The sequence below is a fragment of the Cavia porcellus genome, unplaced genomic scaffold (assembly GCF_034190915.1).
Source record: "Cavia porcellus strain 051 isolate PalLab524CR breed Dunkin Hartley unplaced genomic scaffold, mCavPor4.1 scaffold_6, whole genome shotgun sequence".
NCBI lineage: Eukaryota > Metazoa > Chordata > Mammalia > Rodentia > Caviidae > Cavia > Cavia porcellus.
This window is the reverse complement of record NW_026947489.1, coordinates 70535315-70550710: the sequence shown is the minus strand read 5'-3', so window position 1 is coordinate 70550710 and position 15396 is coordinate 70535315. Positions and strand designations below refer to the sequence as shown.

Sequence of the window (15396 nt, the reverse complement as noted above, 5' to 3'; positions counted from 1 at the left end):
GCCCCTCTTATATCCAGTCAGTTACCAGATCATGTTACTCTGTTTTCAGGTCTGCCCTTTCTTTCCATCTCTCTAAGCTACTGTTCTAATTAAAGTTTTCCCACTGAAATAGTCCTCTCCGCCTAGCTTTCCCTACCTGCTTTTTCCAGTCCATCTATTGTATATGGCTCCATTGTCATTTTGTGGAATACAGATCTGATCTTGTGACTCTTTTGTTTATAATTCTCCAGTGGTTCCCTACTATCTTTAAGTTAAATGTTATTTTACCATGACATTCAAAAGGAAGGCATCTTTTCCTTTCACCTTCACCTTTGGTTTTCAGTTCTAGTCACCAAATGGCTTCCCATTCTCTGGGTGCTACATTATTTCCTTCTTCTCTGTCTTTGTACATTTAACTTTCTGTTAATTTCCCTTTCATCCTGTCCCTGGCAAACTCCTGTGAATCCTTCTGGATCCAGCTCACATCTCTGAAAACCTTTCGTGATACCTTCTTTAATTTTGGACTTCCCTACCAAAATTACATAGTTTTTCTTTTTCTGATAGTGCCTAAGTTTCAGATCCAGCACACTAGTAGGCCAATGCTCTTGGGACTGTGTTACATCCCTAGCCCAGCTCCAAATTATATTCTTTTGTATACATTATGGTTCTAATCTCCTTGTTTCTGTCTCAGTAGCCATCTTACTCATTAGAATGTGAACCCTTTGAGTGTCTTCCATAGTAGTTGTATCAACATTTGGCACATGCAGACTTGCATTTATTTATTTGTTTGTTTGTTTATTTTTTATCTTTTTGAGACAGGGTCTCACTGTGCAGTTCAGGCTGGCCTTGGGCTCACTTTGTAGCCCATGTGTAAAGTTCATGAGGGCCAGGGCAGAGTTAGAACTAATATGCAGAAACTTATCTCAGTTGCCTCTAAACTTGGAAAGGACTAATTTTTGTGTTATGAAATAGCATAAGTTGGAAGTAATAGCAGGTTCAGTCAAAGTTAAGCTTATCAGGGATACCCAACTTACAAACAGTAGCAGGTTGGTGAGGTGAAGTACTGCTTGACTATGTACAATTAGGCATAATGTGATTGCATACAGGCAGAAGCACATTCATAAATGAGAATATTCAGAATGAAGATAAAAAATGTTGAGTTATTTGCCTTCTCATGACAGCTGCCTCAGTATAAAAGTGACAAACTTAGAAAGCTATCGTAGTAGATGTTATGAAAACATCTATTTCCAGTTTTGGATCAGTACCCTGAGCTGTGCAGGTGATAGTATTAAAGCTTAAACATGATTTTTTCCAGTCCCTCCAAAAGATACTATAGCTGGACTAAGATGGTAAGGAGCATTTGAAAATGGTACATTTTAGATTCTCCTTTGAGTTAGATCTCTTAACATGTTTGGGAATTTAATACGGTAATTTGGCATTGAACTAAGAGGCCAGAGATCTGGGTGACTTTATTAATCTTAGTTTTCACTGCCTGGCTGTGACTTTGGGGGTCTATTCTCTTGACCTCATCAATAAGTTGAAATGGTTGGAGTAGATTTCTAAGGCCCTTTGTAACTTTGATCTTTGATGGTTCTATAATTTATATGGTTTTTATTTCTTCTTTTCAATGTTCAGGTATCATCCATGCAGCAGAGGAAAAGGACTGGAAAACCGCATACTCATACTTCTATGAGGCTTTTGAGGGTTATGACTCCATTGATAGCCCCAAGGCCATCACGTCTCTGAAGTACATGTTGCTGTGCAAAATCATGCTCAACACGTAGGTGCACATTTTTTTAACTCTCAAATCTGTGAACTCTAGTTCTTCAACTAAGTCTCTGTGCCAACAGCCTAGGGCATTTGGCCAGTTAGCAATGAAGCAGAAGCAGTAGCCTCTGAAGTGGTTAAAGTAGAATGGGAAGCTCCATAGGGTTCCAGAGCACTTTTGCTTGATAGTCTTTCAAACGAGGAAACAGATTTTAGAAATATCCTTCCTAAACCCTCCTGGAGAAATTTTTTCATCCTCGAATATTTTTCCCTCATAAATTCTGAGCTCAGGATAGAGGTTAGGAAGTAATTTAGAGGTCAGTGCCAGCCAGCCAGGCCACTCAGAGTGCAGAGGGTAGGGCTAACAAGAGGTTTTAAAAATGGGCAGTAGAAAGCAGGCAAATCTTTTTGTAAAGAAGTCTACAGAATCATCCAAAATCTTTTGGGAATAAATTAAATATTGACTGGGACTCTTTGAATCTGCATTATACAGAGATTATGTTTTAAAAGACCTGTTTTCCTAGGATTTGACTTACACTTCCTGTTCTGGCTGTTGGGTCTGTTGCTTTTGGTAGGTTCAGTTAGCCAGTGTGCCTTTTTTTTGGGTACTGGGGATTGAACTCATGACCTTGCATTTGCCAAGCAAGCTGCTGAGCTAAATCCCTGGCAGCTTGCCTTTTTTCCTTCCTTCCCTTTCCTTCCCTTCCCTTCCCTTCCCTTCCCTTCCCTTCCCTTCCCTTCCCTTCCCTTCCTTCTTTTCTCCCTCCCTTCTTCCTTCCCTCCTTTCCTTTCCTTCTTTTCTTCTTATTTGTCTGTTTTTCTGGTGTTAAGAATTGAACCCAGGGGGAGTTTGCCACTATGTTACATTCCCCAACCCTTTACATCTTTTATTTTAAGACAGAGTCTTGCTAAATTGCCCAGACTGGCCTTGAATTTATGATTCTTTTGCCTTAGCCTCCCAAGTAGCTGGGATTACAGGTGTGCACCACCACTAGATAATTTTTGGTGTGTGTGTGTGGTACTGGTGATTGAACCACTGGGCCTTTGCCCAGAGTTATCTTGCCTGCCTGCCTGCCTGCCTGCCTGCCTGTTCGTCTATCACCTGTCTATCTATCTATCTACCTAGCTAGCTAGCTGTGTTTTTATGCTTTTGAGACAAGATCTTGCTATGTAGTTCAGATTGAGCTTGAACTCACTGTATAGCCCAGGCTGGCTTCAAACTTATAGCAGTCCTCCTGTGTCACCTTTCTGACATATTTGTTATTTTTATTTTGAGATAGGGTCTTGCTGAGAACTTAAGTTACCCTGACTAGGCTTGAAGTTGTGATCCCCTTGCCTCATCCTCCCAAAGTGTTGAGTTTATAGGCCCATACCACTGCTGCTGGCTTAGACCTTTTTTTGGTGGGGGTGTTGATACTGGGAATCAAATTTAGGGCCTTGTTCTTGCCAGGCAGGCATTTATGCCCCTGAGCTATATTCATGGCCCCCAGACACTTTTTTTTTTTTTTTTTTGTCTTTTTGAGACAGGGTCTTGCTGTGCGTTTCAGGGTAATCTTGAGCTCATTTTGTAGCCCAGACTGGTCTCAAACTTACAGTGATCCTCCTGCCTCAGCCTCCTGAATGCTGGAATTACAAAACTATATGTCACCATGCCTGGCACCCCCAAACATTTTTTTAATATTGGAATTTTTCTACTTTTTTTTTTCTGAGCTCTGAGTGAAGCAATCCCTGTGTCTGCAAAGAAAGGGCCACATATTTAAGAGTTGGGACTGATTTTCTTTGTGGGCAGTCTTCACAGTGGAATTCAGGTTAGATTCATAACATTTTGGAACAACTGACCAAATATGTGTTTTTTTCTAGCCCAGAAGATGTCCAGGCTTTGGTGAGCGGGAAGCTTGCACTTCGGTATGCAGGGAGACAGGTAGGGAATACCTTGACCACATTTCTAATTGCTCAGACTACCATGTTGAATTCACAATACTTGATGAGCCCAGTGCTCTTTGGGTTCCATTACACTCTCTGCTGCCCCCAGCTGCTTTCTCTTCTGTGTTTCTTTTTTTTTTTTAATCAGTACCAGGGATCGAACTCACAACCATGTGCTTGCAAGGCAGGCACTTAATGCCGCTGAGCTAAATCCCCAGCCCCTCTTCTGTGTTTCAAATGAAAAAGTAAATAGTCTGTACACAGCTTGTTTTGGTTCAGTACAGACTAAAAAGACATTGCTTTTGATGGCCCACAAATACCCGGTTTGAAGAGGAGGAGGTAGTTTCCTGTACTTGATAAAATTCTTGGCCTTGAAAGTTAGTGTTTGTTGCTGCTATGGACAGGAAGTGGTTTGAGGGACTCAGAACTGAATTGTACCATATGCAGTGATTTACTTTGCATTTAACGTTGTCTACCATGAACCTGACCTGCAAATACAATAATATAGAATGACACATCTTGGATCGTCTGAGTAAGGAGCCTGTTTAGATTTGGTACGTTGTGCTTCAAGGAGGTTGGTTCTACACCAAGTATGGTGTAGAAATCAGATTTTAAGTCTCAGTGCTTTTCAGCTCAATACCTGTCTATTGATGCCTTGAATTGTGGGTGAGTGTAAAAAGAAGCCCTTGCTGGCCAGTTGTGCTGTCTTGTGCTCTCCTTTGGTTTTTACTACTGAGTTATATCCCTGGCACTTGACACCCCTTTTTATGGTACTTAATGCATGCATAGTTGTGAGTGTGACTAATAATCTTTCTGAATATCTCAGGCAGTGTCTCTAAACAGCAGACACATTGGCGATCTCATAACTGATTGGACTTAAAATGGAGGTGCACTGTTAGGACTTATAACCTATCTTTGTTTCTGTTTTTTTAAGACAGGGTCTCACTCTGTAGTGCAGGTGGGCCTTGAAACTCACTGTATAACCCAGGCTGGCCTCAAACTCACAGCATTTCTCCTGCCTCTCAGCCTCCTGAGTGCTGGAATTACAGGCATGCACCACCACAATGGCTTTGATTTTGTTTTTAAAATACTGTTCTGTATATCTTGTTTATAGTCTCAGTGTCTTTTTTTTTTTTGGTACTTTATACTTTTTTTTTTTAATAATTTTTGCTGATTGTACTGTACAGTATTGTAGGGTTTTTTTGTCTTTTTTTGAGACGAGGTCTCGCTATGCATTTCAGGCTGGCCTTGAGCTCACTTTGTAGCCCAGGCTGGTCTGAACTCGCAACGATCTTCCCACCTCAGCCTCCCTAGTGCTGGGATTACAGGCGTGAGCCACCACGCCCAGCTCAAGTTTTATGTTACATATTATAGTGTGCATGTAAGAGCTATTTCAGTAAGAGCAAAGTCATCAAGTTAAAGTTCCCTTTGATCATTTCTTTGTTCTGAATATTGTATACATTATATATATAATTTCTCATTTAATGACCAGTCTGTTTAACAACATAGTCTCAGGACCTTAACTTGGTCATTAACTAAAGAACATTTGTGTATCTTTGTTGGGATGGCCATACCAGATGATTTCTTCTCTAAGAGTAGCCATTGTTGGCTATATATGAGCAAAAATTTCAAGTCAGCTTCTCGTTTGGACCTTGAGAATACTGGTTATTACTATAAAAGGTTTGCTACTCTCACAAGAACTGGAGTCAAGATGTGCTCACATAGGTCAAGTGTCCAGAGCAAGGGTGGGTAGCTAATAAATAGTCAAGCCATACTTGGAACTTGGGTTATACGTTCCAGGCTTCTCTCATGGACATTTGTTCTGTCTATAGGACAGGTGTTGGGCACAAAGTATGTTCATGATACCCTTGTACTGTTAAGTCTGCTGTGTAAGACATACCATCCTGTTTTAAGTATGTAAAGAGAGTAAAACAGAATAAAGCCAATCAAAACAAAACAAAGCTATACAGGACTTCAAAATAGGATAATAGCAAATCAACAGTGGCTACCGTAATGTATCTTGTTATCTTCAAAATAACTGCCCATACCATCAGACATAATAAAATCTAAATAATACAGAATAAGACTAAACAAAACAGTGAAAATGATACAGAACTTTAAAACAGGACAATTGGAAATTAACAATGGCTACCAGAATGCTTCTTATTATCTTTAAAACAGCTGTGCAGACCATCAGAAATAGGCATGTAAAATTAACCAAACAATACAAGAGCTAAGTTTGCTTCTTTAGTTGTTATCTTTTCAGAAATTTCAGGTGTGCAGTCTCTAATTTCTACTATGTGTGTGACTCCTGAACTTGGTTCCTTTGTTTTGTTCAGACAGGGTCTTGTTATGATACTGACTGGCCTTGAATTCACTGTAACCCAGGCTGGCCTTGAACTCACAATCCTCCTATCTCAGCCTGAGGATTTCTTTGTGTTCCTTTGTACTCTGATGACAGCTTTCAAAGGATCAGGCAGATGTAGAAAGATGGGTGTTACAGATTTCTTGCAGAATGGAGATAGACTTGGGCAGGTGTCATTTATAATGAGGTTAGAAGTGGCTCTTAGCCATTGGTTGTACCTTTGACACTGTAGTGTTTATCATTCAAGTATAGTATATAGAACATTAATGTCTGAACTCTAATAAAAGTAGGCCTTGTTCTGTGCCTTGTATCATATCTAGCAGAATGAATCCTGATACAAGCACAGGTGTGCACCTGTAATCCCAGCACTTGGGAAACTGAGACAGAAGGATTGCTGCAGGTTCAAGGCCAGCCTGAACTACATATGAGATCCTGTTTCCAAAAAATTCCTAACAAACAAACTAAAGGTATAATCAGTCTGAGTTGGATGGGTATAAGGAATCTTGGGGAGGGGAAATCCCAGTTTGCTCATCATTCTACCCTTTTAGCTTATCATGATTGTCTTTTTTTTTCTTCATTTTTTGTCTTTTGTTTGTTTATTTGTTTTTCTTTTTCTTAGTACCAGGAATTGAACTCAAGACCTTGCATTTGCCAGGCAGGCACTGTGCCGCTGAACGATATCCCTGGCCCTAGTTTGTCATCTCTGGAGAATGCTATTTTAGGGTCTTTTTGTTGGTCTACTTGTTTGGGTTTGATTTTAGTTTTGAGACAGAGTGTCATTGAGTAGTCTAGGCTGGCATTGACCTTGTCATCCTCCTACCTCAGTCTCCCAACGACTGGAATTACAAGCATATGCCACTCTGTCCAGCAGGGTGTGTCTTTTTGGAAAATGTCTATTTCTTAGTGTTAAGTTTGTTTTAGATTTTAAAGTATAAAGTGGTATTTAATACTTCTGTCTTTTCTTCCCAGGCATCTGAAGAAGAACGATGGTGGGGTGGGTTCTTCCCTATAGCAGAGGTCATGTGGACACAACATACTGTTATGAGACTTTTAGGTGTGAGCTTGCAGAATAGATCACTCCCATGATTTGTCTCTTTAATCTCAGACAGAAGCGTTAAAATGTGTGGCTCAAGCTAGCAAGAATAGATCGCTGGCGGATTTTGAAAAGGTGAGCATGTCCTGGGCTGGTGTGGGATGGGTGGAGAGGGCCATTTAAAGATGTTTATAGTTTCATAGACAGTTATAGAAAGCCCTAGCTAATGCCATCCGTTCTTCATTCACTGCGGTATCAAATGCAGGAAACGAATACTTTCTTACAAGAACAGTTGTTGAGTTGATCTAGATTATATATCGTTTATATGTAATCCTCTTCTCTTTTCAGAAACTTATGTCATCCCTTTTTAATGACAGAGTTAGGCTGAGGGAGGGAATCACAAGCATGCCAAGAGTCATGGAGTAATTTATATCATGGTTTGACTTGGGGCCTAGTGCTTGTTCCCCACAGCATTGTATTCCTTCAGTGCCAGAAAGGAGGTGTGCTCCTCCTCTGTGGATAACCAGTGTGTGTCCTGGTGTGCCTGTTTGGCCTGAGTGAAACTTTTTAGGGGTGATGTTTTAGACTTTCTTTGACTCTTCTACTTTTTGTTCATTATTTGGGAAATTTCAGAAAGGGAAGCACTTGTCTAATCTTAAGGATGAGGTGTGTGTATATTTTGTTTTGTTTTCTCTCCTTTCCTTTTTTTTTTGGTACCAGAAATCAAACTTAGGACCTTGCACTTGCCAGGCAGATGCTGTGCCACTGAGCTACATTCCCAGCCCTCGTGTATATTTTCTGTCTCCTTTTAGTCTTAGTATAATGACCAACTTAAACAAAACCTAGATGCAGAGGGAAAGACAATATAGATGGAGAGTATGCTGTGTGGCTCTCACTGGTCCCAGAATCCATTATCTAAGTGGGTCTTATAGATTCTTCTTGCTCCTTACTTGCGTGATTTCTCTGTTTCTTTTTACTGTGTAGCATAAGTTAACATGAAGCTGGCATATTGAGACTGTTACTAAAGGTAGATACATCACAGACATGAGTACACAGTCCAGATGATTTTATTCCCAAAGTCAGTATGTTTGAACTTTTTTTGGAGGGGGGTGGGTGAGACAGCATCTTATGTTGTAGTCCAGGCTGGCTTTGAACTCACTATGTCACCCAGGCTGGCCTCAAGCCTGCAGTGATCCTCCTGCCTCAGCCTCCCGAGTGCTGGGGTTACAGGTGGGCATCATTACACCTGGTTTTTTTTGCACCTTTTATTCTCCATGGTTCCTTAGAGACAAGGTTCTGTGATCACATATTTGGGAAATACAAGGGCCAAATAAAATGGGACAAGTACTCACTTTTCTTTCAATTGCAGAACTGTCGTGTATTCATATTTCTTGGAAAACTACTACGGGCTAGTTGTGGAAATTAGCATTTCCCATTGTTTAACCTCAGAATCTTTTTTTCTTTTCTGAGGCAGGATATCACTATGTAGTTCAGCCTGGCCTTAAACTCATGGCAATCCTCCTGCTTCACCTCCCGAGTGCTGGGACCATACTATCAGACCATCTGGTCTAGCCCCAATATTTTAAAAATACATGCATGTGTGGTTAACCTCATTTTCCGGTAGATGTAGTTGTTAATGTGAGGTTCTTAGACAGAAAGATGGTAGCCCCACCTTGTAGTTCTTAACATTCCGTTTTCTCTTTCTTTCTTCCCTTTTCTTTTTTCTTCCTCTCCCCCCTTCTCTCTTTCTCTTTTTCTTTGTTTTTTCCCCTAGTTGGATTTGTTGTGTAAACAAACAAACAAAATCAACCTGGTCTCAAACTTTCTATCCTCCTGCCTCAGCCTCTTGAGTGCTAGGATTGTAGGTGTGCACCACCCATGCCTGGCTGACATTCTTTTCTTCTATTGTCTGCTCTGTCGTGGCTTTTCTTTCTTCTCTTTGAATCTCATGTACCTTCATTAGCCGTGGAGAATGAGGGCTAGCAGACCACTCAGCAAGCTGGGGGAGTGTGCCTATAGGGCCTTCTCCATGCCAATCTTTGTGCCGGCTCTTTTGCAGGCCTTGACAGATTATAGGGCGGAGCTCCGGGATGACCCAATCATCAGCACACACTTGGCTAAATTGTATGATAACTTACTGGAACAGAACCTGATCCGAGTCATTGAGCCTTTTTCCCGAGTACAGGTAAAGAACCCTTCTGGGGGGGCTGGGGATTTAACTCAGTGGCATAAGCGCCTGCCTGGCAAGCAGGCAGCCGTGAGTTCGATCCCTGGTACCGATAAAAAAGAAAAAAGACAAAAAAAAAAAAAAAAGAACCCTTCTGGGCACTCAAGCTGTTCCTGGTTGTGCATTCTCACCATAGCCACCTCCCTTCCTACGTCTGTCCACAGTGGGCCCTTGTTTCTGAGGGTGTGCCTGCTGAGCAGGAAGCCCCCTGGAGCTGGGGCTCATCTTGAGGGAAATGAGGCGAGAGAGGGTGCCTTAGGGTTAGGGGCTTGTTCTCCTGGCCATGGCGTGTGGTAAACTCTGTGTCTTGGGCATGTGGGGCAGGAGAGTGTGCTGTCCATGGTGAGGAAAGGCAGACAAGCGGACAGCACCAGAGAGCAAAGCCTGCCAGGGAGAGGATATGGCTCTCTAGGGATGAGACATTGGACGGGCCCAGCAGCCCCACCCGCCCCACCCCCGTGTTGGAGGCAAAGTGAAACTTTCAGTGTTGGTGTCTCTACCTTTCCTTTTAGATTGAACACATATCTAGTCTCATCAAACTCTCCAAGGTAAGGTGTTTGGAGGCCCTCTAGGGAGAAGGGCTGGGGACGGGGTAGGGAGGGCTGGCGTTTGTACCTGATGGACCTGCTGCACTCAGAAAGTTCTCAGGGGCAGCAGGGAACGTGGGCTCAGAGTGCGAGTTGCATTGTTGTTACTTTGTTTTCAATTAATTTGCCTTGAGACCCTTTCTGCAGAGCTTTTATGTCAGGGTGACTCCTAACAGACACTGTCCCTGTAATCATATCCTTTGGTTTTAGGCTGATGTGGAAAGGAAACTATCACAGATGATTCTTGACAAGAAGTTTCATGGTGAGTAACTGTGACACAGGCAGGGGGCTACGGGTAGTGGTGAGATGGCTGAAGAGGTTTTTTCTTTCTTTAGACAAGGTCTCACTGTGTAGTTCAGGTTGGCCGTGGATTCGCCTTATAGCCAGGCTGGCTTCAGACTTTGCCGAGAGTGCTGGGTACAGGCATGTGCCACCGTGCCTGGCATGAAGAGAGACTTTTTAAAAGAAGGTGTTCTGTGCATTTCTCCTGATGGATTCCTGGGATTTTGACCTTCCTGCCATTATAAGCGTATACCTACTGGGGACGTAGCTCAGCAGCATAAGTGCCTGCCTGGCAAGCACAAGGTCCTCAATTTGATTCCTGATTACCGCCTTCCCCCCCAAAAAAAAAAAAAACCCCAAACAAACAGTGTACAAACTGGGCATGTGGTGTAACCCTGTGATCCCAGCACTGGAGAGGCTGAGGCAGGAGGAGTCCAGAAGTTCAAGATCAGCCTTGGCTATCGGTTGAGTTCAAGGCTTGCTGTAACTACATAGTGTTAGTATGCTGTAACTACATGTCTTTAAAAAGAGTGTACTACACATGTGCAAAGGAAAAAGAAGACAAGTTCTGTTTCTTTTTCTGAAGAAAGTAAGGCAGGTAGGGAGTGAGCTGCTTTACTCTGACTTTTTTGTCTAATCTCTTCTTTTACTTGGGTTGCCCTTTTGTTTCCTTACAGGGATTTTGGACCAGGGTGAGGGTGTCCTGATTATTTTTGATGAACCCCCAGTAGATAAAACTTATGAAGCTGCTCTGGAAACAATTCAGAACATGAGTAAAGTAGTGGATTCCCTCTATAACAAAGCCAAGAAGCTGACATAGGTGAGTGCCAGCTCTGGGACCCAGGACTGGGCAGCGCTGCCGTCCGCCTGCAAGACTGAGAGCCTCCTGGTGCCCTTGCGGCTTCGCGATTGACACTGCCCTGTCTTCTCTTGCAGAGCTGGATCTGTAGCGGTCTTTTGGAGAGTGTGTGTGGCGGGAGAGTGAAACCTTGGGGGAAAGTGCTAGGAGATTCTTTTTTCTTTTCGTTCTACTTTTCGCTCAGAAAGTTTTTAAATTCTCATTTGGTGCATCTGTATTCCAGCCAATTGGTGTGCCAGTTTTCATGTAATCTTTACTGGCCCAACTTGGGAGTGGGAAAATTGCTTTAAAAAAAAAAAAGAAAAAGAAAAAAAAAGTATTCTAAATAAAAGGAAAAAAGGCTTACACTACCTAAAGCTGTGCTCTCTGCCTCCTGGGAGAGGGCCGCAAAGCCAGGCACCAACCACCGGGGGTCCTAACCACCCGCTGGGCGCCACCTCTCCTCAGAATTGGGTGTTTGCTGACCATCAAAAGCAATGACTTTTTATTCTGTTTGTACTGAATCAAAACAAACAACTGTGTATAGACTGCTGTTTTCTTTTTTATTTGAAATGAGGCGTTTCGGTGTTCTTTCCCCTTCCATTTGACCCGTCCGCCTGTTCCTACCCCTCCTGACATGGGCTCTGGACGAAGAGCCGAAGGTCCTGCAGCCATGCCGTGCCACAGCAGCAGCAGCAGTAGCAGCAGCAGCAGCAGCACCTGCACCTGCACCTGCACCTGCACCTGCACCTGCACCTGCACGGCTCCACTCTGACCTATGGAGGAAGGGGACAAGACCAGGAGCGGTGCCCGCGCGCCACACAAGGAGCCCCCAGGGGCTGCTGTGCATGGGGCTTTTTTTTTTTTTTTTTAAACACAGTAACTAGATTAGATGTCAGTGTTTTAACTGCCTCTCTCTCCTCCGCTCTTCTCTGTTCTTTCTTTCCCTTTCTTTTCCTTCTCAGCTGGGTGGCCGTCTCTTCCTGCCTCCTCCTCCCTTTCAGGGGAGTCAGCTGTCTGAATTCCATCAGCTTCTCCCTCTCCACTCCTCCAGCTGTCGGATGGGTTTACTCCTTTTTTAAACAGTGAACATCCGGAATGAGACTGTGGGGTGTTTTTTAGTTTTTGTTTTGGTCCTTGTTGGGTTTTTGAGCCACCTCGTGTCCCCTTCCTAAAGAGCTGTTTTCTTTACCCCTTAGAACACGAACGGACGGGAGGTGGAGCCTGTATCTCCGTACGCTTTGGTTTCTGGTGCGGCTTTAATGCCATTTGGGCAGATGAGCTTTTGCACTTCTGTGTTCAGCTGTACTTTTTTCTGTCACCTCCTCTTCTTTTCCTGTCCCCCTCCTCATACCTCTTTGCTGCTGACCTCTTTTTCTTTGCCTTTCTCAGATTATCCTTCCAGGTTTTCATAATAAATTTATATTTTGTAAAAGGATTTTGTTGTACCAGGTTTTGCATCTTCACTGAATCTGACTGGCTTCCATTTTCCTCTCCAAAATCAGGTTTTTGTTCTTAACATCTTTCCCATTGTGTCCAGTCACTGTTTGGTTTTGGCACCATCAATATCAAATGTACAAACGGTTCTTGCTAACCAACACCAGGTATATCTGATGTTCAGATGAGTTCCAATAAAAGTAATTTTTTTTTCAAAAGTTGTCTTTTCTTGGGTGCTGGAGGATTCCCAAGGAAGTTCACACTCTGTGGAGCCCAACAGCAGTCTCACCCTTTAGATTGGCCAGAGCTCTGCTAACTCATAGTGGGAGTTCTTTAGCCTGATTTGGAATCTGGATTTGGAGGGAGTTAGGCAGGAAACTGGTCTGTGAAGTCTGAGATGAGAAATGGAGTTAGGTCTCTGATTTTCCCAAGGCGCTGCTGGGTGCAGTGAGAACATGAGGGTTTGGAGGTGAGCTGCTTCTGCCTGTTCCTCCGCCTGGGCCGTGAGAATGATGTTTCCAGGTTATGAGAATGCAGGTGCCTAGGGGGGCCTGGTGTGCACCTGCAGTTTAGTTTACTTTTGTAATCTTTGTTTTTGGGGTACTGGGACTTGAGCCCACGACCTTGCACTTGCCAGCAGGTGCTGTGTGTGCTGCTGTGCCAGAGCTGTACCCTTGGCCCTAGTTTTGTAATCTTTAAAAGGTTCCTCTAAGGGGTTCCTGGGGGTCTGGCAGTTCCTCTCCAGTTAACTTTTATCTCAGTTTCTACATGTAATTTTACTTGGAGAAAGTGGGATTTGTTTGGTTTTGTTTTTATTTTTTATTTTATTTTTTGTCTTTTTGAGTCAGGGTCTCGCAGTGATCCTCCTGCCTCAGCCCCCCAAGTGCTGAACTTACAGAAGTGTGCCATCTCCTTTGACTTTTTTCTTTTTAAATAGAAGATGATTTATTGGAAGGTGGGGAAAGGAGGGAAAAAGAGATGGCACCACCACTCTGTATGTGTAGGGAGTGTTCAGAAAGTAAGGACTGCTGGAGGAGGTTTTGTTCTATAAGTCTTTAAGATACACCCCATAGAGACAGAGCTGGAGCAGAGGACAGAGGGTTTCCTGACCGCAGGGCCCTTTGCTCTGCTTTCCCCTCATGACTTCCAGATCTGGGCTTTCCAGCGGGCCTTGTGCTGCTGGCCTGCCCTGCCCTGGGGGGTGTGGCCAGCTCAGACTGCGTTGCAGGTGTAAACACAGACCAGACCTGAAGGCTTCCTATGAAGAGAATGTTTTTCCTTTTTATCAGTACTGTGGATCAAACTTAATGACTGCCTGCTTGCAAGGAAGGCGCTTATGCCGCTGAGCTAAATTCCCAGCCCCTATGACAGAATGTAAAGTAGCTCAGTAACTTGCATGTGTGTGTGGAAATATTTTGGGTATATTTAGTGAAATAAAAATTTATTAAAACCCACCCATTTCTTTGATAAAGTGGCCACTAGAAAACAGCAGAGCAGCTCTGTTTGAAACCGCGGCTCACGCTGTCCATCGCTGGGTGCTGGGCAGCACTGCTGCAGGCAATGGGGACTAGCAGTGGTGCCACTGCTCCCTCCCAGGCCGCGCCCAGGCTGCCCAGGTGGGCCTGCTCCCAGGGGATCTCGCCGTCAAGGCATGGGGAGCTGCGTGTGTGTTCCCAAGACACTGCCAGAGTGTGCCCCCCAGCCCAGCCTGGCCAGGCTGGCTGCTTGCCGCCCTGTCTTGTGCTGAGATGACTGTACCCTGTGCTGCCCCGAAGGGCCACTAGATGTTGCTCTGCAGCCCTGAGAGAACAAAGACTTCTCAGGAGCCAGGGCTCAGCCTAGCTCTGCTGGAAATCTTTTATGGGAGCAGCAGCCAGCAGCTGTGGCCTGGCTTGGCCCTCCTCAGGGTAACAGGGTAACATGGGCAGTGGGAAATGCAGAGCAGGACTTCCTGCAGTGTTGCCTACGTGCCCGGCCACCAAGGCAGCCGGAGATGGGCTGCAGGTGAGCCGGCTGACTTCACTGTAGTTGGCTGGTGAAGAGGGCTGGGAAGAAAGCAGCTCGTGTCACGCAGCTGGCTCTGCTTTCTGGGTCTTGATCCCGCAGTGTCAGGCAGACTTGCCCTTTTCCTCCCCGCTTCCAGTTGTCACTGTGGTGGGAACTGGAGGTAGGGAGATGGGGCACGGGTAAGTGAACAGAACTGTGCCATCTTGAAACAGGCTTAACAGGCACAGCCTGGGCAGGTAGGGTTTCCTGACAGCTTCCTTCAGTCGTAGTGAGTAGGCTGGCAGTGCCATCCCATTCCTGCTCTGCCACAGGCACCATTTTGCTTCCGACAAATGTGAGGAGGTTGGAGTCAGTCTGTAAAGAGCTTCATTTTTCTCCTTTTGTTGAGACAGGGTCTCACTGTACAGTACAGGGTGGTGTTGATGGCACTCCCACCTCAGCCTCTGGAGTGCTGGGATTACAAGCCTATGCCACCCCTCCAGGTGCTAGAACACCTTTTGAAGGAGCTCGGGAAAGGCTGGCTGGACAAAGGCAAGAGGACAGCAGGGTAGCGATGTTGGGAAACCCTGTGTAAGTCTGTGCTGCTTTGGAATGAGGTGGAGGTTGGGCGCCCACCATGAACTCAAATAGCTGGAACTGAAATTCAGGTACAGGTAACAGCGTGGGCCCTATTTTTGCAAAGGCACAGATTTCAGGTATAGAAACCTGGCTGCAGTCTGGGAGCTGGCAAGCATAATTTAACACTAGAATCTGAAGGGGAGCATAAGATGCTATGTGGCCATCTCAAGCTGGGCCTCTGCACCAGGGCCTCGGGGAAGAGGCTGGCACTCAGCTTTCCTTATGAGGAAGACATCCTGCCAGGAGAACCAAAGAGCCTGCATTACTGCATGCCTCCTGAAATGAGGGACAGGAAGGGTAAGGACAGCCCCATCTGCACAGCAGGATGGGTTG

At 44.5% G+C, this 15396-nt stretch overlaps 1 protein-coding gene across 3 annotated transcripts in view; it reads left to right on the top strand.

Annotated features, from left to right (window-relative positions):
• Psmd11 (proteasome 26S subunit, non-ATPase 11) overlaps nucleotides 1–12656 on the top strand; it is a 64040-nt gene extending 51384 nt beyond the window's left edge. For 2 of the 3 annotated variants that reach the window (XM_063249629.1, XM_003469486.5), the window contains 8 exons: nucleotides 1615–1759; nucleotides 3607–3667; nucleotides 7140–7202; nucleotides 9127–9252; nucleotides 9807–9842; nucleotides 10092–10143; nucleotides 10841–10983; nucleotides 11100–12656. In XM_063249629.1, coding sequence (XP_063105699.1) covers nucleotides 1615–1759; nucleotides 3607–3667; nucleotides 7140–7202; nucleotides 9127–9252; nucleotides 9807–9842; nucleotides 10092–10143; nucleotides 10841–10983 — 626 coding nt within the window. In that variant the 3' untranslated portion in view covers nucleotides 11100–12656. The remainder of the gene's footprint in view (nucleotides 1–1614; nucleotides 1760–3606; nucleotides 3668–7139; nucleotides 7203–9126; nucleotides 9253–9806; nucleotides 9843–10091; nucleotides 10144–10840; nucleotides 10984–11099) is intronic. The other variant, XM_063249630.1, reaches the window with a different exon arrangement.
• Nucleotides 12657–15396: the final 2740 nt, after the last annotated feature.